Here is a 21,382-nt window from a genome sequence, read left to right on the forward strand (position 1 = left end):
GCAACGGAACGTTCTGAGAACCAGTGAAGCGCTGACACGTGCCCCAACGTGGATGTTTGGTGAGAGCCAACCACAGAGCCCACGTGTGAGTCCGTGTATGTGGAACATCTACAACAAGATAACGTCTCCACAGAGGCAAACAGATCAGGAGCGCTGGGGCCGTGGTAAGGTAACGGAGCAGCGGTCAACAGGTCCAGGCCAGCTGACTGGAACTGGACATGGTCATGCGGTCATTCAGCCCTATAATCCCAGCTCTCAGAGGCTGAGGGAGGAAGACTGCCTGAAGTTCAAGGCCAGCCTGGGCTCCACAGTGAGACCCTCTCTCAAGAGTGCAAAACAAAAACAACCAAGTAAATGGATGGATGGATGGGGGGATAGCTGCACAGCCTTGTGGACATATTGATAATCAATGAGCTATTTGCTGTCATGAGGGCACTGTGTGTTATGTAACATAATATCCCAATAAAGCTCTCCCAGAAGTAAGTAGCCACAGGGCAAGAGCAGCTTCTGCATGGAGCAGCTACAGGGACAAGTACTGGTGGCAGCAGAGGAGCTCTGGGCAGCACAGACTGGATAACTTGGATAACCGTAGAGCAGAGAAGGCTCACCTGCTGCCGCAGGCTGCAGGCCTCTCACGCTTGCTTAGTTCACACTGCCACTCGGTTACCACTCGACCCCTGTAAACCTGTCAGAGCTGGGTTTTCCAGGAGATAGATCTCTTTAGAGAAGCTTCCAGCAAGACTGAACAAAAATTAGTCTTCTCACCCTCGCAGAGCACCCACCTGAAGGATGACCAGGAGCCCGAGGACTGCCGTCTTCACATCCTCCAGGGAGGCCGAGTACACAGCCAGATCCCTTTCCTCCAGCTCCAGGGGTGGAGAAAGGGAGCGAGCCATCACCTTCCAAGAGGCCAGCATGTAAGTTCCAGCTCAAGAACCTCAGGCAGTTCCCCACAGATCTAACTGTCGGGAATACCTCCTCTTGTACGTCTCAGGAGGAAAGACACATTTTCACGCAAGTGACTGTTCACAAACTACATTTCAAAGTCGAAGGGACAAAGCGGCTACTCTGGGTGGATGTGGGCCACAGCCCTGCTCTGTGCTATTCTCTAGACGTCCAGCCCAGATCCCTGAGAGTGACAAGGTGCACCACACATTTCTGCTGACTATGGAGACAGCCACCAATCACAGGGATGAAAATGGGACAAAACAGTCTATCCACAGGTCTTTGTCCATGCCAGCCCAGATCTCTAAATGGCTCTCACCTTTTCAATGATGTCCAACAGACTGTTGAAGTGGTGGGTGTGGCAGCCCTCTGCCAGGTCCACCAGCAGCTGGGTAGCCAGCTTTCGAACCTGATGGTCTTTATCCTCGGGGATGTGGGAGAGCTGTGAGATGACCACCGAGTTAATCAGCTCCTCCTGCATCAATCACAAGATGGGGAGGTAAGCTTCCAGTCCCACAGTGGGCAGCAGGCACACTTTAGTGCCTCTGACTCCCTCGAGACCCGGACCCAAGGCAGCTACGGTGTTACATGAAACTGCAGAAAAGCTGGACAGTGAAGGACACTTCCTTTAGCCTTTGTGAGCCTGGGTTCCATGTCTAACACACACATAAACAAAGAACCCTCCTCAGTGGACGGCCATGTATCAGTGTGAGTGTGAGTGTGAGTGTGTGTATGTGGGGCAAAGGGAAACCTGTCATCAAAGAAACTACTATAGCAAGGACATTGCAAGGAGCACTTTCACAGAACTGGCTAAAGAAAACAGGAAGAGAGCAGCTAAACGCCAACTCTGGTAAGAGAGAAGAGAGAATCTGCTCCACCCTGAGGGAGGAGGGCGGGTTGAAGCAGGGATGAGCAGAGTGGAGTACAGAGGGGCTGGGAGGGGAGAGAAGAAGTCCAGGAAGCTGGGAATTCAGGCCTCCTGACAGCCATGCAAAAGGAGAAATATCTGTCTGAGGTGCAAAAAAAGGCCACACAAAACGTTGACCACGAACAGTGCTCCTGAAAGCAAGAATAGCACAGACTCACGGAAGCTAGGAGGCAAGGGAGGCTCAGCAAGAGCCCTGTTGGTGCCTAGGGCAGCCTGCGGCTGGTAAGAGGGGCTAGGGGAGGCTGGGCAGTAGAAAAGATTCCAGAAACAAACACCACCCACCGGACTGTGCCCAACAGGTGTGGGAGCTGAGTCCTCCCCAGAACAACACACAGAGAAGACTTCTGAGGTCAAACCAGATTTTTCAGAAACTCCAGGGTTCTGAGTGGGACTCGGGTCAGAGCTCCACAAGGGTGAGGCACCTACCTTGCTTCTTGGCAGCTTTCAGGACCAATATAGGCCCAACCGGGACATGGCAAAATAAAATAAACTCTTGAGTGCACAGGGTTGTGGACAAAGCCAGCTGAAAGCACGCCATTAAGGGAAGCCGGTTGGACCCCAAGCAGACCTCAGCTCTGCTGGAGCATGAACAAGCCCAGAGGGGATAGAAACTGGGGCCACCCCATCCCCCGACCCCCCTCCCAGGCTTGAGACCTGAGTGCCCCCGCCCCGTGCACACCTCGTAGAACTGCCTGTTGATGAGGAGCACGAAGGACAGCACGTCCAGCACCTTGATGCGCACGGCACTGCGGCACTCGTTCCTGGGGAAGAAGCAGGCTCACTGCAGAGCCCTCGGTGCACGTACTCTGGGCCCAGCAAGGCTGGCGGGGAGGCCGGCTCAACCTTGCACCACCCTCATGGGATCCACCCACAACCAGACCGAGCCATCTTTCCGAACCACCGTGTGGGCCAGAGGACATGTCATACAGGAGGGCCAACCTTCCCACTCATTAAGAGCTGTGATTTTGAAGGATCAGAAAGGAAAGCCTGAACTTCCTGAGGTCATAAACAGACCCCTGAAAGGACAAAGGGACCGCAGAGGCTCCGCTACCTGAAGAACCTCTCCATCAACAACTGCAGGTTCTGGATCCAGCCATCCTTGGCTGGGTGGATAGACTGGGCTCTGTAGGTTATCAGGTTTAAGAGAGAGGATTCCTGTCAAAGGAAAACATTCTAAGGTCAGTGACTTCCCGTCTGCAGGTGCTGCTAACCTGCTACTAGGCTGCTGAGCCAGAACCCAGTTTGCTCAGAGATTAGCCACCTCACAGTCCCATGGGAAATTAGCAAGAACAAATGTCTCCTAGAAGTGAGACACTCATGTCAAGACCATGCAATAGTCTGGCAGTGAAGACAGTAATCTGGCAAAATGACTGCTGCCCCCTGGAGAGCTGATCTCTGCAGAACCAGCCCAGAACCTTCCTCCACACAGGTGGGAGGAAACGGATGGTTAGGCTAGCACAAAGCTCTTTAATGAACCCACACGAGCCTGCTAACTGATGCCTACCAGCAGGAGCCCAGATCTAGGAACAAAGGAGCCTGCCCATCTTTTACTTGAGAATCAGAAACCATGGCTCCATGGGAACCATTCCCTACAGCTCCGCCAAGATAGGCTCCTTACAGGCCTCTGGTCTGCATAGCTCTCCACCAGTTCATAGTATCTTTCTTGCGATCCGTGGAACTCGTTCTGGTCACACAGCTCCTCCACAGTGGTCAGCAGGTCATGGACAATGGTCCTGAGTTCCGGGCTGTCCAGGTTCTACGGTACCAAGAGGTAAACTAATCTCCTTTACCCTCTCAACACAGCTTGAGAGGAGCAACTTACAAACATACCACCTAGCACACACCCACACCCTCCCACATGCGTGCACACACGCACACACACCACCCCATATACACATTACACACACACACTCTCCCCCACCACCACCACGCCGCCCCCATATGCTCTGACTACGCCGGCTGACAGAGATGTGGAGCCACTGTTATAACCCATTTCTTCCTACAGGGATAAAGGCTGAGTAAACAGGAGGTGAGAATACTAACAGCTTTAAACCCTTGCATGCTTCTCCCAGGTCGAGGTCTTTCCTTCCACTGGCCTGCCCCCTTTTCATCTCCTGCCCTGGGCTGAGCTAAGCCAGATGTCGACCTCACCTCACAGAGCTCTGCAGTCGTGAGAACCTGTGGCCCCAGTGTCCTCTCTACCACTGTGTCACTTACGCTGGTCTCCAAACTCACAGAGGGCAGTGTAGATGCTCTGTAAACTGCCTTTGGGGCCCACTGAAGCCATGAAGGTGACCTGCCCTGTCACTTGGTCTGCCTTGGACAACTAGCTCAGCCCTTGCTCACCTATTGAATATTCCTAGAGCCAAAATAATGGAGTACACTTGGAAAAACAAAATCTGTCCTTCGATGGAAGACAAATGGACACCACCAAGAAGCACCAGAAAACTTCCATGTCAAATCTTCAGACCCCAAGAAAGGGCCCAGATGCACAGAACACATGCACACTTCCCGTCTAGGACAATCGCAGTCCTTTCTGACTTACCTGGAGTTGCTGGAGCAGTCGTTCAATGATGTCCAGCAGAATGTCCCATGTCACAGCCTGGAGCTCCTTCCTGTACTTCTTGATGAGTCTTGTTATGGACAGAACAATCTCATATGACACCACCTCATTGGGACAGGTCATGGCCTGAAACAGGGCCACGGAGCAGAGAGGACCGTCTGTGCTTTGCTCTCACAGAAGAGGAGAGTATCCTGCCTCCTGCCCTGTCTCAGAGGGGGCGTAAAACGCATGGATGGGTAGCACTCAGCACACAGGCCCATAAAGCGTGTGTGGAACTCGGGTATCAGTTACACAAGGCTCACGGCCCCCGCCTCCAAAAGACCTGACTGAGGAGTCAGAAACTCCAAATTCCAGACCAAAAGTACTGTCTCAGCACAAACTGACCAGTGCTGAGTTATGGGGTAAGCAATGCAATGTGTGAAGACCACACCTTGCACAGGACCGCAGGACCCCTATGGCCAGACGGAAGGCACTTTGTCTGAGCAGCTCTGGTGCAAAATGAGCTTCCCAAGGAGTCATGAGAACTAAGTAAAAGTGCACACAGGAGTTCTCTAGACACCACAGGGTACCACAGAACAAAGTCATGCTGTAGACATCATCCAGAGATGGAAAGATCACTACTTGACAGCACTGAGAGGAGGAACGCTATCCCAGGGGCAGTGCTGAGTACTGGTGGGCAGAGATGGGAGTTCGTATGATAAACATTTTTTGGGAATAAAGCTTTTTTTTTTAAATATTTATTTATTTATTATGTATACACTGTACAGCTTTCTGTCTGCATGTGTGCCTGCAGGCCAGAAGATGACCCCAGATCTCATTATAGATGGTTGTGAGCCACCATGTGGTTGCTGGGAATTGAACTCAGGACCTCTGGAAGAGCAGTCGGTGCTCTTACCCACTGAGCCATCTCTCCAGCCCGGAATAAAGCTTTTTATAGCCCTAACTCATCCATAGTTAGAAAGCAAGCAACTGGAAATAGCCCCAGCCAGACACGTGAGCAGACCTGACGTATGCTCCCCCACTTTTTCCAGTCCACTGTGGTAGAGGAATCTCCTTACCTCATAAAAAGACGGCAGCACAGATGTGGGGGAGTTCTTGAGCGAATAGAGTCGGTGAGCTCCCCAGAGCGCCATCCCAACAAAGAACACGGCTCCCCTCAACAAGGGGGCGTCTTCCATGTAGGATCTGAAAATGTTCCCCAGAAAGACAGATATTAGCAGAGTCCCAGCTCAGAGTGCGACCCAAGGTAGAGCTGGGCTCTGGCAGTGTCCCCAGGAGACAACCTGCACTTATGGTGTACAAGTGTGGTTGGGGAAATGGGCAGGGAACAAAGGGGCCAGAGGCAACTGTGATCCCTTCACAACTTGCTCAGCTAGTTGCTGCCAATCATGTTAGACACAGAACTCTGTGAGTGAGTGACAAGACCACGGGTCACGTGGTGCTAACAGCCGGTGGAAGTCAGAGCCTCAAGAATCTCAGGCTGCACCTGAAACCACAGCTGAGAAGCCATGAACACAGGGAGAAGGACCTGGGAAGCCAGGCAGCTAACCACATAGCGGGTCCTCATAGAACATCCAGGATGCAGCAAAAGTGAGGACATCTTACCAGGAGTAACGAGAATATGGGAAAACTCTTGGCAGAAGGGAGAATGCCAAGGACAAGGCAAGAGATTCATGGGACTAAGATAGGCTTAAGACTTCTACTGGGCCTGTTTACACTGAGACCACTATGATCTCAAAGCTGACATGATTGGTCAAACCTGTGAAGAGAAACTTCATCTAGCAGCTATACAACAGTACACTTCAGCAGGCAATGACTGGAGGTCAGGGAGAAGCAAAACGGGGAACTCTGATGTGGGTGTGTACTCGACAGTGGGCAAACCTGAGCTACCCCTTGAGATAAAAGCATCAGTACTTGTAATGGCTTGGCTCCAGGGATGAAGGTGAGGACATCAGGCTTGTGCCCTAAGTCCAGGCTATAGCAGAATAGAAAAGCCCACACTGGCCATCAGGCTTAGGATGGAAGGGAAGTCTAAATGTGAACATCCTGATTGGACCTAGAAGCAGATCGGAGGGCCTATCCAAATGGAAAATAGCTACCCAAAAAGAAAAAGAAAACCCCAACTTCATCAACACCAGCCAAGTGTCTAAAGCCTCCTCCTGACCCCAGCTACCCACCCCACCAGGTAATGTACACACTCACCTGTTCTCCATGATACGGCACATGTTGTAAATGGCACTGTGGCCTAGATGGGTACCTAGAAGGTTTCGCATCAGCTGAAAAACAAAACATAAACACACACACACACACACACACACACACACACACACACACACACACACACACACACACACCATAAGGATTAGGTGATATAGATCCCCAGGTTTAAGGGGAAGCCCCAGCCTGAGCCTGCCATGGACACTCTTCTGCAATCCCACCTTGATTTCAAGCTCACTGAATCCTTCCTACAAATGCAAAAGGCTACAAAGCCCTGTGGCAGTTTGAAAATGCTTGGCTCAGGGGAAGTGGCACAAGTAGGAAGTGTGGCCTTTATTGGAGGAGGTGTAGCCTTGTTAAAGGAAGTGTGTAACTGTGAAGTGGGCTTTGAGACCCTCCTTCTGGCTGCCCATGAGACAGTTTATCCTGGCTGCAGTCAGATCATGATGTAGAACTCTTGGCTTCTTCTCCAGCACAGTATCTGCCTGGACACTGCGATCTTCCTGCCTTGGTGATAACAGACTGAATCACTGAACCTGTAAGCCAGCCGCAATCAAATGTCCCTTAGAGGGCTGGAGAGATAGCTCAGTGGTTAAGAGCACTGACTGCTCTTCCAGAGGTCCTGAGTTCAATTCCCACAACCACATGGTGGCTCGCAACCATCTGTAATGGGATCTGATGCCCTCCTCTGGAGTGTCTGAAGATGGCTACAGTATGCTCATATATAATAAATAAAATGTTTATTAAAAACTTTTTTTTTTATAAAAAGTTCCTTATAAGAATTGCCTTGGTAGGGGTTGGGGATTTAGCTCAGTGGTAGAGCGCTTGCCTAGCATGCGCAAAGCCCTGGGTTCGGTCCCCAGCTCTGGGGGGGGGGGGGGATTGCCTTGGTCATGGTGTCTCTTCTCAGCAATGGAGACCCTCAAAACACCTCCCAAACCTGAGCCTCAACTCAACCAACTGGAAAATGTCCACCAAGATGCCCTCAACGTTTCACTGTCTGGTGATCCCAAAAATCTAGCAGCATCCACTGAAGACAGGTGCCTACAGCAGAGCTTGTCCTGGGGAAAGAGCTCTCAGAAACAGCATGGGCGACACCTACCTTCCAGCACGGCTCACACAGCTCCTTGACGTTGACGGTGCGGCACAGGGTGATAATGAACAGAGGCAGGCTCTCAGCAGGCAGGCAGTTGTAGCAGACCACAGCATCCAGCACTTGCAAGGACACCTGCAGGAGGGGTGGAGCATCGTGCTGGTGCCCAACTCTTACCCTCCTCTACCAGCTAAGCAGCCGGTGTTGGAACCACACTGAGGTAAGCAAGTGTGAGTGTACGCTTGGGAGGGACTGTGAGCTGCTCTCTGTCATCGCAAGCACGACTTCCCATCCTTGGCTATCACAGCACTACACAGACCACCCAGCTGTCCTGACAGAGCACACGCCTACAGCTCAGAGAGGCTGAACAGCCTCCAGAAGCCACATAGCCAGAGAATGGCAATCGGGCTTGACCTCGTGCCCCAGTCTTCCACAAATAAAGCTGGGAGTTACTAACCTCGATGTCCACAGAGGACACTGTCCGGATACATAACAGACAAATCATGCTAGAGGAAGAAGAACATTGAAGTCAGTTCGAATGGCATCTCAAGAAGACTCTGAGACTACGTTTTATTTCCTGTCTAATGTATGTTATCAGTTATTTGAATGGCCTATCCATAGTGGATCTGTGCTGTGCCAACCACATACCCAGGGTGGAGTGCATGATGTAAAGAAAACAAAGCTTCTGCTTTCATTCATATCTCAAGATGGTTTTAAACAAACAAACAACAGGGCTGGAAGATGGCTCAGTGGTTAAGAGCAAGGTCTGCTCTTCTAGGAGACCCAGGTTCAATTCCCAGTACCCAGATAGTGGTTCTCAACCATCTTAACTTCAGGACCAGGGTATCTGGTGTCTTCCGGCCTCTGCAAGCAGTACATACACATGGTGCACAGACATATATGCAAGAAAAATACACACATACGTGAATAAATTAATTAAAATAAAATTTTAAAATGATGACAAAAGGGGGCTGGGCACAGTGGCACACACCTTTAATCCCAGCCCTCAGGAGACAGAGGCAGGGAGATCTGTCTGAGTTGGAGGACAGCCTGGTCTACATAGTGAGTTCCAGGCTAGCCAGAACTATAGAGTAAGACCCTGTCTAAAAGCCACAAAATAAAAATCATACCAAAAAAGGGCAAAAAGGGAGCTAGCCAGGTGCTCGGTGGGTAACATGCTGACTGCATAAACCCACAAACATGAGTTTTATCCTCAGAACACATATAAAGATGGGAAGGAGAAAACAGAAAGCTGTCCGCTGACCTCCACACATGTGCCACGGCACGCATGAAAAAAAATAAAGAGTGAAATGCAAAAATAAAATAAATAAAATATGTGCTTAGGGCAATTGGTGGTGGCACACACTTCTAATCCCAGCATTTGAGAGGTAGAGGCAGGCAGATCTCTGAGAGTTCAGGGCCAGCCTGGCCTACAGAGTGAATTTCAGGATAGCCAGAGCCACAAAGAAAAAACCTGTTTCGAAAAAAAAAAAAAGTGCGTATGTCCACTGCCAATCTCGTTCATCTGGTAGCTTCACTGATGTTACTCACCCTGAAGAGCTAAGCTTAGGACCAAGACAGTGGAACTGTCATCCGAGTGACAGTAGAGATCTTTCCTTCTCCTGAGGCTGGAGTGGAATCCAGGGTCTCTTACATGGCAGTACCAGCTCTACCACTGAGCTGCACCTCAAGCCTGAATTAAATTCTTACTTACTGAACCATTGGCGCAATGTATTCGTCAAGGTAGCAGCTGTTGAACTTGACCAGGTTCACGAGTACCAGAAGGAATTCTGAGGACAAGCCAACATCCATCCACTGCAGGACAAACTCTGCTGTAGGAGAAAAGCTGAGGCTGTACTCCAGGTGGATCGGCCTGCGTCCTATCACTGCAACAACCTGGACCCACGGAGGCTCAGAGGAGGCTGAGCAAGCCCTGCATAGACACCTGCTCTGCCTGGGTCAGGGAGCTGAGCTAATAAAAGCAGCATGCGTTCCATTCAAGGCTTGACTCGGGGCTGGAGAGATGGCTCAGTGGTTAAGAGCACTGACTGCTCTTCCAGAGGTCCTGAGTTCAAATCCCAGCAGCCACATGGTGGCTCACAACCATCTATAATGGGATCTGATGCCCTCTTCTGGTGTGTCTGAAGAGAATGACAGTGTACTTGTTTAAATAAAATAAATCTTAAAAAAAAAAAAAGGCTTTTTTTTAAAAACAGGGAACATAGACGTTGCTCAGGAAGCAGGTTCTTAGGAGATCCCCAACTCCATAAGAATCTCTGGAAGACACAGGCAAGGCGGAAACCCATCTTTCCTTTCTTTTCACACCAAAGGAAAGGAAGTCTAAACCTCTTACTGTCACATGACAGGAGGCAGGCAGAAACTGGGGTGGGATGTCAAGTCACACTGACTCAGCAGTGATGACACAGATCTGTTGATGACAGAGAAGACAGGACCCAGGCATGCTGGTTCAGCACTCTCTCCAAAGTCAAAAGCACCCCCCATTTCAAAGGCACCTTCTGGGCCCTGTGAGCCCAGGTTTGCAGTGAATCCCATTGAGGCCACAGATAAGTTCCCAGGGCAAATGGCAATGTGGCCCTGTGCTCCCTGCAGGCTACCTCATGAACTGCAGTACCCGTCCAGGTTCAAGGGGGCCTTTCTCATCTCAGGGTTCTGATTCCCAAGGCCGGAGACACATACTCTGTGTGACACCTACCCAGTTCTTCTTCCAAGTAGGTAATATGCCTTCCATTGTCTGTGAGGGCCTTAAAAACCTCTAGCCTTTCATGGAGGTCTTCGTTGGAAGGATAGTCCTTGATCACTTTGAAGAAGAGGGCTCGGAGAACCCCCAAACGATCACCCTAAAGACAAAGACAACAGAGCCCCTCCAGCACTTCCCATGCAGCTGTCAAAAAGCCCAGGAGAGCATCAGGGCCCAAGACTCCGACTATGCCTTCTTCTAGCACCTTATGAAAGGTGGGTCGGTGATATCACGGGATTCTGACAGGGGCCAGAGGCATCGGCCAGTAGCCGAGTGTCATGTGTACACCACCAAATGCATCAAGCTCTGGGCATGTGTGACAGTAAAGCTCTGGCCCCACTCAAGAGTCAGGCTAGGCTCATGTGTCCTCATATCGTGAGGACAAAGGTCGAGCCCCAGAAGAGGTGCCATGGCCCCTAGGAGAGACACCCCAGCCTGAGGGCAGACATGAGTAAGGGAAAACCTCCTCAAGAGGCTAGACTGTCAAAGAAGAAGGTGGCCTAGAGGAGGAGACCCTTCCAGGAAGTGACCGGAGAAGGACCACTGAAAGGGCCAGCTGAATGGCTAGAGAATGATAGGGAGTGGCCACAACTGGAGAACTGGTCAGTAACAGCAAACTAACAACTGTCATACTCTCATATCCAGTGCCACCCCCAGAAGCTAGAGCTGTCATTCTCTACTCCCACATAACATGGAGGCCCAGGAGCTACAGTGACTGGCCAAGATCACCAGACATGTGACCCCAGGATGTCCTCATACTCAGTCAGGCCCCAGAGCCTGTTAACTGCTGGACCCTGCCCCTGGCAGAGCAGCAAAGACAGGAGCTGAAACAACGGTGATGGTCGGCCTTCATCCCACACAGCTCCTTACCTGTCCCTGCACAATGGCCTTCAACAAGGCCAGAACTGCATGTCGGGCCTCCGGTGGCCGCTCTGGCTGTAGCAAGTCTGAGACAGCCTTCCAAAGTGCCTCCACTGCATGCTGCCACAACGAAAAGGGGACACTGAGAAGGGTGTGGTCCCTCAAAGGACAACACGAAGCACAGAATAGGGTCTTCTAACTTAAAACCAGCTCCATAAGAGACTTTCGCCAGCACATCTGACACCCAGCCAAGTCTGTTTAATGGGCCCCAGATCAGAGTTGGGGAAAGGAGACTGGGCAGGACAGAGAAGCAGTCTGCTGTCCCTAGTAGCTCTCGTTGCACTCCGAGGCACGGTGGCTCAGAATAAGCAGCATAGTTGGAGCCCTAAACAGGCATCTGCCCCAGATACCTACTCCAAGGCGTCCCTGTGTGAGTGAGCCCCGACTCAATGTTACCGATCCACTCTGAAGACAAGTGGCAGCGGTGCACGCCTTTAATCCCCTGCAATTGAGGTGCCGGCAGGTGATTCTGAATCCAGGGCCAGCCTGGTCTACATAGTGAATCCCTGTCTCCACCACCACCCCTTCCACCAGTATACAAAGAGGATAAGCAGACATTCACAGCCATACACTTTCTAGGAATTCAGGAAAAGCCCATGCCTTTACTGCCACCAGGATAAGTCTCTCAGGGTTGCACTTAGGGCATTTCTAGAAGCTTCTACATCACTAAGATGAAAGCTACATTTCTCTAAATTGGTAAAAATTGAATCATCACAGAGCCAGCTGTCCGGGATACACCTATAATCCCAACCTATGCTGAAGAAGCTGGGGAAGGAGAGCCATATTGAATTCATACCACGTCAGCCTGAACTACACAGGGGATACCAGGCCAGCTAGGATAACACAGCGAGTCTCAAAACCAAGAAAAAACAGCTCCAGACAGCAACAGCAGGCTGAAGGCCTCTCCACAGCCTGCCGTGGTCACACACCACTCCAGTAGCATAGCTGAGCAAACCCACCTCTTCAAGTTTCTTAGTTTTTGCCACATCACAGATCTGCCCTATCATCCGGATTCGATTGTTGAGGCCGCATTCACCACTCAGTTCCTAGAGAAAGGAGGAAAAGGGCAGAGCTTTAAAAAAAAAGAGATCTTCTTAATGGCCGGTTCTATACCCCCATCAAGTTGTTCTACATTTCAGCTGTAAACCATTGGGGGTTTCCCCCCATTTTGCTCACTCAAGCCCTGAGCTCCCACTCATGCACCTCTCTCCTCTCCCTCCCTCCCCCACCCCCCCACCCCCATCCAGCATTTCTCTGTGTAGCTTTGGCTGTACTGGAACCTGCTCTGTAGACCAGGCTGGCCTTGAACTCAGAGACCCACCTGTCTCTGCCTCCGAAGTGATGAGATGAAAGGCGTGGCCCACCAAACCTAACTGGCTGTGGCCATTGGATTGACAAGGGGCAACTTTATTTCCTAACTTTATTTCCTTAATTAGATAGAACTCACATAACATAAAATATATATACCATTATAACAAGTTTACTTATTTACCCACAGTACCCTTTTCCTCAAAAATGTTTATTACAGTAGAATAAAACCACATACCGGGATTGGGAATTTAGCTTAGTGGTAGAGCGCTTGGTGGTAGAGTAGCAAGGCCCTGGGTTCAGTCCTCAGCTCAGTGGGGGGAGGGGAGAAAGTGGGGAAGGGGGGGAGGGGAGGGATGGGGGGGCATGACAATCCCTTCCCCACTCCAGCTCCAACTTGCCAGTTCTGGACATCTCATATCCTGAACTCAGGCACCACCAGTCTATGACCAGTTTCCTTCACGGCCTGTGTTTAATGTCCCTTCATGCTGGGACATATGTCACTACTTGATGCTTTCTGCTGGTAAATCATCCCTACCAGATACAGGCGTTCCATGCTTATTTACAACCCTCACCAAATGAGGAATATTTGGTTCATGTCTGAGTGGGAAATGCTTCCAGTATAAAATTATGGGCAACGATTATTTATGGGCAAGACATCCACATACATAAGACAAAAATTGAAAAGCGATAAGGAAGTGGAGAAATGCAAGTTGTGGCTCTCGGGTACATCATTTAGCCTGTGAGAGCTAAGCTAAATCCCCAGTACCACAAAGCTTAACCATGAGTAGGTTGCCACACGTTGCCTGCTAATACCTCATCATGCTAACACCTGTGAAAAGGAGGAGTTTTTCGGGCCACAGTATAAAGGTGGGCTTTCTTTTCTCTAATGGTTTGGTTTGGTTTGGGCTTTTCAAGACTAGGTCTGTGTAACCTTGGCTGTCCTGAAACTCACTTTGTAGACCCGTCTGACCTCAAAATCCGCCTGCCTCTGCCTCCCCGGTGTTGGGATTAAAAGCAACCACCACCATCCATCGCTTTGTTCTATTTGTTTTGTTTTTTTTTAAGGCTGGATCTCCAATTTAAAAAAAGGAAACGAGGGGCTGGGGATTTAGCTCAGTGGTAGAGTGCTTACCTAGGAAGCACAAGGCCCTGGGTTCGGTCCCCAGCTCCGAAAAAAAGAACCAAAAAAAAAAGGAAACGAACCTCTGTGGGGAGAGGAGGACCCAATCTCACTATGGTAGCTCAGGTGGGTCTAGAACTATGCTGCCACAGGGTGGCCTCCAACCTCATAATCCTATCTCCTTTGCCTCTCATGTGCCAGAGCATCTATTCACCATAACACTAAACAAAATAAGTTTTCATATCACACCTAAATTCTAAAGCAGGTCACCAAGATCCTGAGGGCAGGCATGCATGTATGGCTCCACAGTACGGGGGACAGCAGCCCTGGGGAAGGTGACCAGCAACTCATCTCCCACAGAATCCAGTGACAGACAGACAAAGTGCCTTCCTTGCACTTCTTGCTGGGCTAGCCAAGATAGAGGCCGCTCACTCACTCTCAAGATTTCCGCTGTGATGATAAACTCCGTCTGTTTGCCTTCTGCACACCTAGGATTTGGCCTTGACGTTCCCAGTCCTAATAGTATCTTGAACTTCTCCTTCAAACCTGAATCTTTGCTAGTTGGTTTGGCCATGGTGGGCAGGGCGGTGGTAGAGAACTGCTCTGTGCAGAAAAAAATATATTATTTGATTCACCCCAGGAAAAGTTCTCCCCTCCTGCCCTTGAGGCGAACCTCCTGGATCCTAGGCAACAATCTGCCCTCCCTACAGCCCCTGGGGTAATTCAACTCCATGCAGGAGGGACTCTGCCACAAATCAACCACGAAGGTATAGGCTTGATCTAGCGACCCTCCTGCCGCCGCTGGGTGAACAGAGCCATGATGATTGCCATTAATTTTCTCCGTGTTAAAGAGGAGCTGTCGCGAGGACAACAGAAGCAGAGGCCCACTCAAACCCGCAAATAGAAGGCTTGGAGCTCTGGAACTTGTCAGCGGTGGGCGCGGCCGAGGCTTGGATAAGAGAGGCCAACTCCCCACTTCACCCCATAGCGACGCGACCACACAACCATCCCGACCAGCCCCAGAAGTCAGAGCCTCCAGGACTACTCACCCCGCGCGCGCCTTTCGCGCGCACGGCCTCCTGCACCCAGGAAAGGGCGCACACCCCCGGCCCAGAGCAGCTGCCGGAAGCGCAACCTGTACTTCCGGGGGCGAGGCTTTGCAGACTATCTGAGTTGAGCTCTCTGGGAATTGTAGTTCCGCGTGCACGTTGAGCAAGTGATGGACCCGCGGGACCGCCCGGAGGTGTAGTTTCCAGCCCAGGCATGAACTCGGGGTTGCGGATAGTGACTCGCAGTCGGAGCCGCGCGACTAGGATCGCGTCGGAAGGGTGTAGGGAGGAGCTCGCCCCGCGAGAGACTGCTGCAGGTAGCGCTGCGCCTGCAGGGGTTTTGGAGGAAAGGAAGGGACGTGGAACTTTAGCTCCAGGCTTGCGTCCCCGGCCGCACCTTCTGACCTAAACTCTAGGCGCCACAGCCGCCTACAAACGCTTGAGTCTCACGTGGCCCCACTCTAGCTTTTTCCAAGTGCTGGGACCTACAGACTGCAGGGGTCCGTAAGACTGGGTTCTGGATGTGTTCATCCACCCTTGTCGCCAGTGAAAAGTTTTAGTCCAACCAGCCTAGCTTAGGACATTTACTTGTTCCAGGCCGTCTGTGGGACACAACTCTGTTCTCAGAGCTGCTCTTGTAGGGCCAGGCTGTGTGCCAAGAACACACCCAGCTAGAAGTCTTCTCCCCCAGCTGGACGGTGGTTCTGAAAGAAAACAGGCTCAGAGAGAAAACAGGAAAGGGCATGGCACTCATTGTATTTGTCCTGTAGCCATTAAGGACCTACTAGGTGCCAACTAGTGGTACTCTGGGGGGCAATTGTCAGAGCCCCTGCACGTCTCCAGCTGGGACTTCAACATAAGTGGCTAGAGCAGGAGTGTGCATAGGCACCAGTGACCCCAGAATCGGTTCAGTAGTGGAGACTCGCTGAGATCCAGGCTGAGGCTTGGTAGGAGCTGAGGAGTGCCACCGAAAATGTTGATACTGTCAGGGCAGCAAATGCTGTGATGTTAGTAGAGTTTGTAGCTCATCCTAAATGCAAGGACTTCTGAAGGGGGAGTGGCATGGTCCAGTTTGGGTGTGAGGAGGTTCTCTTGAATGCACCTCCAAGGGCTTGAGACAAGAAGAGAGGTTACATTATCCTAGAGGCTGTCACTAGTGTCTTGGTGTGCTAACAGGCACTTAGTTGGACTACCATGTACTGTTGTGACAAGGGCAGACAGCACAGCACTTCTACACACAATGTGGTAGATAGTGAACAATCGCACAAACAAGTGAGGAGGAAGTAGCCTTACCCTACCCTCCTATAAAGCTCACGCTCCAAAGACCGAATGGCACTTTCTTGCAGAAGGAAGAAAAAGCCACAAGCCTGTGAGACGTCCACGGAAGAAACAGAAAGTACATGTGGCCTATGAGGTTGCTAACGGTGAGGAAGGTGAAGATGCTGAACCCCTCAAAGTGCCAGTTTGGGAGCCCCAAAACTGGCAGCAGCAACTGGCCAACATCCGAATCATGAGAAGCAAGAAGGACGCACCTGTGGACCAGCTGGGCGCTGAGCAGTGCTATGATATCACTGCCCCCCCAAAGGTAGGCCCCACCTCCACCTGTCCAGGGGAATGCATGTTCTTCCATAGAAGATGTTCACTTCCTCTTAGGTCTCTACTAGAAAACAGAGCAGCTCTCCCAGCTGACACCATACAGGGTGCACCCAGGAAAATGTGCTCCACTGTAACTTTACAGTGTGTACAACATGCATCATCTGTCAATCATTGTGGCCACTGGGTGTGTCAGAGGTGCCTGAGACTTGAGGTGGTGCATTTGGGAACATCCAATAATTCGAGAGAGGCAGACTTCCTTATATTGCATAGGTTCCTCAGACTAGCTGTCGTAGTGCTAACCACCTTCTGACGCTGGGTAACCTGAGTCTCTCTGAATCTGGGCCTTCTTGTCTATAAAATGAGTGGTGTTATTGACCAAGCAGCCACGGTCACAGTAGTCACTAGCGATTGTCTAAATGTCCATCCTGTACTAGGTATGATTCCCAGTAATTGATCAGAGTTTTGTGCTACTCTAGATTAGTCCACGTTAGATGTGACAAGACGGACTTCCTGTTGCATAGCAGGTCTACAGTAACAAGTACATGAGGATTGGTAAGGGACTTGACTAGGACTGGTCACCATCTTGGCCCCTGTCATTGCACAAGCAGGTGAGGAGGTACCAGGTACTCTTGTCGCTGATGCTGTCCAGCCAGACCAAAGACCAGGTTACAGCGGGTGCCATGCAGCGGCTACGGGCCCGGGGCTTGACTGTGGAAAGTATCCTGCAGACCGATGATGACTTGCTGGGCAGACTCATCTACCCCGTGGGCTTCTGGAGGGTAAACATTGCCTTTGGCAACAGAACCAAGAGGGGGCACTGTTCTGGAGATGAGAGGCAGGCATCTCTGACTACTACTTTTCGTGCTTCTGTTCCACCAGGAGTCTATCCCACGGGGCTAGTGCCTGGGATGTTCCTGTGTACATCCCTTCATTTCTCTACCCTCCCACCCAGCTGCCTCCACTTCCCCTTCTTCCCTTCCCCTCCTGGACTCCACAGAGTGTGTCACTCCACAGAACCCTGGGTGGTGGGTGGATCTGTTGAAAGTGGCTCTGTGGGTGGAGCGCTTCCCTTTGGCACTGCGTGGGCCACCGTCTATCAGATTGGTTTTAAATAGCCCTCTCCACTCAGGCACAGGATGGGAACCACCCAGCTGTTGTAGTGGTTGCCTGGGGGAGTCCCAGGCTCCAGTCTTCCTTCCTGAAGGTCCAGGTGCTATTGAGTCTAGGTACAGCTTAGCCTCTGGAGGGAGTAGCGAGGCAGGGGACCTGAGCTGGTTCCCACACCCTGGCCCACAATAAAGGGAGGAGGGTCTAGTCATGCACTGGAGGCCTGCCAGGGGTTCCTTCAGACCTCTTTGCTGCCCTAGGTTCTTCACCTCCTGGAGATGGGGACAGGTGGTTTCCTCTACACAAGACATAGGCACGTGGTGGTCGGTGACTCTGGGCACCTGTGGGTCCTCCCTGGTTAGGCTACGCCTTACCCCAAAGCTGACCCACACCATCTTTCAGAGCAAGGTAAAATTCATCAAGCAGACGACTGCCATCCTGCAGCAGCGCTATGAAGGGGACATCCCTGCTTCTGTGGCAGAGCTGGTAGCCTTGCCAGGTGTTGGGCCCAAGATGGCACACTTGGCTATGGCTGTGGCCTGGGGGACCGTATCAGGCATAGGTGAGTACTTTGCGCCACAAGGAGGGGGAAGTCAGTTCTGAGCTTGATTTTTCTTGGTTTCTATTGGGGTTCCTCAAGTGTTCTTTGTTGTTTTTTTTTGTTTTGTTTTGTTTTTTGTTTGTTTGTTTGGTGTGTGTGTGTGTGTGTGTGTGTGTGTGTGTGTGTGTGTGTGTCAAACCAGAGTATCAAAAGGGTATTGTCAGTGTTGAGCAGGCTGGCACTGATGACAAGAACTCACGTTTGCTGAGTTCCTTCTGCACCCTGATCTCTGTGAGGAACCATGAAGCCAGCTGATCTGCACATCCTGTAGAGTCAGTGAGGAATGCTTCACCTGTGCATAGGTGATCAGTACCACAGCCCTGTGAGCCTGACCCAGGCTTCAGGAATCTGGGAAACCTTTCGGTTTTGGGGGTGGTTTTTGTTTGTTTGTTTGTTTGTTTGTTTGTTTGCTGGGTTGTCTTGTTTTGGAGACAGGGTTTCTCTGTGTAGCCCTGGCTGACCAGGCTGGCCGAGATCTGCCTGCCTCTGCCTCCCAAGTGCCAGGATTTAAAGGCGTGTGTGCACCTCTGCCGCCCATCGACTCTGCCTCAGCTTCTGTGCCTCACACCAGGAAATCTTTCTGAGGTCATGTTTCAGTTTAGAGTTTCTTGTGAGTTAGCCAAACCAAGAGGTGGAAGTGTGTCCCAGACAGAAGAACAACCATAAAGCTGACTCAGAAAAGCAGAAAGCTCTAGGATGGGCGGGGCAGATTGAAGAAGAAGGAGGGGGAGGGGAGGGGGGAAGGAAAGTGATCTTGTGGGATGGGAAAGGAGAGTGATTTCTGGTATCCTTTTTCTGGGTATCATCTTGTAGCATTTGAAGCACCTCTATGTAGCTAGGTTGAAGACAAGCTCCCTGAGGCAGGGACAGCTGTGCTGCCTTCTCACAGCTTTGCCTAGAGTCGTCCCGGCTCCTGTGGTCACATAAAAAACAAGATTTAGCCCTGACCTCTCTTTGGGCCCCCAACCCTTGGCTCCTGCATGTGTCCAGTGGAGGGGTTCCTTCAGAGGTCTCTAAGCTGGTAGCGCTTTTAACCACTGCCCAGTAGATAGAAGGCAGCTAGCTGCCAACCGCCCCCCATACTCCCACAACCCCTACACCCCCACATCCCCATACCCCCACACCCCCGACTCCCAGCTTTGACTAGAAGCTGGTAACCACCTGTTGACATGAGAACAGCAAACTTTGGAAGCGCCTAACCAGGTAGGAAAAGGGTGAGGCCTCCCGCCTCAGTCTCCACTCTTCAGCTCCCTCAACTAAGCAGCCTCTTTGTTGACACTTGAGCTTATCTAGACAGTGTCCTCAGCTGCCTGTGTCCCAGGAGCAGGGAGTGTCTTTGTTGGGTAGCTGTGTGGGGGAAGGGCCCCCCCCCCCCCCCCCCGCAGGGAATTGTACTTCCAATGGACAGGACAATGCCTGAGTCCCACCCACTTCTCTGTAGTCTGAGGGCCTGGCTACCTGCAATGAGACCCCAGGGTTGCCTCCTGAGGGAAAAATGCATTCTCAAATGAAAAGCTGGAACTATGGAGTTCTGACCTTTGCAGCTTGGTGACCTAAGGTCAAACTCGTGGCCTCTCTGAGCTTGAGTTCACAGCCAATGAAGTAACTGCCCTCCTTAATACAAATGCATAGGAATCCCTTTGGCCAAGGTAGGAGGCTTAGACATGTGGTCCTGGGCTGGGCCTCTGAGGTTCTAAAGAGTGTCATCGTCTCTGTGACACTGAGAAGGATGCAGGGTAAGGCTTCCATGATGTGACTCTCAGCCTGCACCTCCAGCCTTTCCCCAGACAGTAAACATGTCAGGGAGCTGGCATGGGTGCCAGCTAGCTCTGAACAGCAACACACTAGGGCAAGCTGCTGCCACCCAGTCCAGTGCTCACAGCCAGTAGATGGGCTGGGAGGGGCCTTAGGACCCAGGAAGACAGGGCAGAGGAAGCAGAGCGAGGCCCTTCCTAATCCAGTCCTCATTCTTGGGAAGCTTTAGACCAAGAGTTTACACATTGGGGTTTGGGGCTTGTATTGTTTTTCCCAGGATAGAGTTGTTTTGTTTTTGTTGTTTGTTTGAGACAGTCTTACTTTGTAGCCCAAGCTAGCCTTGAACTCAGAGTTCAAGAGTTCAAGAGCCTCCTTCAACCTTTCAAGTGCTGAGAAGGAACCACCATGCCTGCCTTACATTTTGCTTTGTCTTGTTTTGAAACTGGGTTTCTCTGTGTAGCCCTGGGTGTCCTGGAACTCACCTTGTAGAACAGGTTGGCTTCAAATTCAGAGATTCACCTGTGTGCCTTCAATCGAATCACTCAGGAGGCAGAGGCAGAGGCAGGTGGATCTCCAAGTCTGAGGCCAGCCTGGTCTACATAGTGAATTCCAGGATAGTCAGGGCCTTGAAGAAAGATCATGTCTCGAACAAAAAAACCAGGCTCCTTACCCCCCAGATTGAGGGCCGAAACTCAGCCACACAGATGCTGTACTTTCTCTCTGTGGGAGAGACCCTGGACTGTCTCCTAGCCACACTTGCTCTGGACTGGGGATTGGGATGGGGACACAGTCCAGCTGGCAGAGTGCCCTTGTTTAGCACGCCCTGTCTTCAAGCAGCAGTGGACACACATGTGCACAGAATAGCCAACAGACTGAAGTGGACCAAGAAGATGACCAAGTCCCCAGAGGAGACACGTAGGAACCTGGAAGAGTGGCTACCCAGGTAGTGTAGCTTGGTGAGTTTGTGGGAGAGAGGTATCCTGCTGTGTTCCACACTGACCTGCCCCTTACCCTCACAGGGTGCTATGGAGTGAGATCAATGGACTACTGGTGGGCTTCGGCCAACAGATTTGCCTTCCTGTCCATCCACGATGCCAGGCCTGCCTCAACAAGGCCCTGTGTCCTGCTGCCCAGGGTCTCTGAGGGTTTTGGGCTTCCTCTGGCTAGTGTCTCCAAAGTGCCTCTGTGGGGAGGGGTCGTAAGGTTTGGGGGTTGTTTGCAGAGCATGTAATAAAGCTGAGAAGTTTTTCCACGGTTGATTTCGTGCCCCGTTGGCTTAAGATCAGGTCTCGAAGCATGTGTGTGAATGCACTGTGTACACTCCGTTCACATGTCCGGGCAGGATTGCCTGGGAGGCTGTGTGGGGACATACTGTATCCTGGGGAGTGGGGGAGGGAGGGAAGAGAGGGGAGCATAAA

General features: G+C 51.3%; 2 protein-coding genes across 31 annotated transcripts in view; one reads left to right on the forward strand and one right to left on the reverse strand.

Moving 5' to 3' along the window:
* Window positions 1-15,037, reverse strand: part of Tsc2 (TSC complex subunit 2) — a 34,639-nt gene extending 19,602 nt beyond the window's left edge. For 11 of the 30 annotated variants that reach the window (XM_039085235.2, XM_039085233.2, XM_039085234.2 and 8 more), the window contains exons 1-16: window positions 14,906-15,012; window positions 14,293-14,454; window positions 12,385-12,471; window positions 11,375-11,485; window positions 10,460-10,604; window positions 9,461-9,578; window positions 8,204-8,252; window positions 7,756-7,881; window positions 6,639-6,712; window positions 5,495-5,621; window positions 4,419-4,562; window positions 3,492-3,629; window positions 2,925-3,028; window positions 2,553-2,634; window positions 1,265-1,420; window positions 783-899 (exon numbers count right to left, since the gene is read on the reverse strand). In XM_039085235.2, coding sequence (XP_038941163.1) covers window positions 783-899; window positions 1,265-1,420; window positions 2,553-2,634; window positions 2,925-3,028; window positions 3,492-3,629; window positions 4,419-4,562; window positions 5,495-5,621; window positions 6,639-6,712; window positions 7,756-7,881; window positions 8,204-8,252; window positions 9,461-9,578; window positions 10,460-10,604; window positions 11,375-11,485; window positions 12,385-12,471; window positions 14,293-14,430 — 1,716 coding nt within the window. In that variant the 5' untranslated portion in view covers window positions 14,431-14,454; window positions 14,906-15,012. 30 annotated transcript variants of the gene reach the window in all.
* A 16-nt stretch (window positions 15,038-15,053) lies between these two features.
* On the forward strand, window positions 15,054-21,222 carry Nthl1 (nth-like DNA glycosylase 1). The gene is made up of 6 exons (NM_001105728.1): window positions 15,054-15,222; window positions 16,252-16,490; window positions 17,110-17,280; window positions 18,011-18,170; window positions 20,802-20,907; window positions 20,984-21,222. Exons 1-6 carry the CDS (start codon window positions 15,120-15,122, stop codon window positions 21,105-21,107), a joined length of 903 nt encoding a protein of 300 aa, NP_001099198.1. The 5' UTR covers window positions 15,054-15,119; the 3' UTR covers window positions 21,108-21,222.
* The last annotated feature ends 160 nt before the right edge of the window (window positions 21,223-21,382 follow it).

Source organism: Rattus norvegicus, chromosome 10 (assembly GCF_036323735.1).
Source record: "Rattus norvegicus strain BN/NHsdMcwi chromosome 10, GRCr8, whole genome shotgun sequence".
Lineage (NCBI taxonomy): Eukaryota > Metazoa > Chordata > Mammalia > Rodentia > Muridae > Rattus > Rattus norvegicus.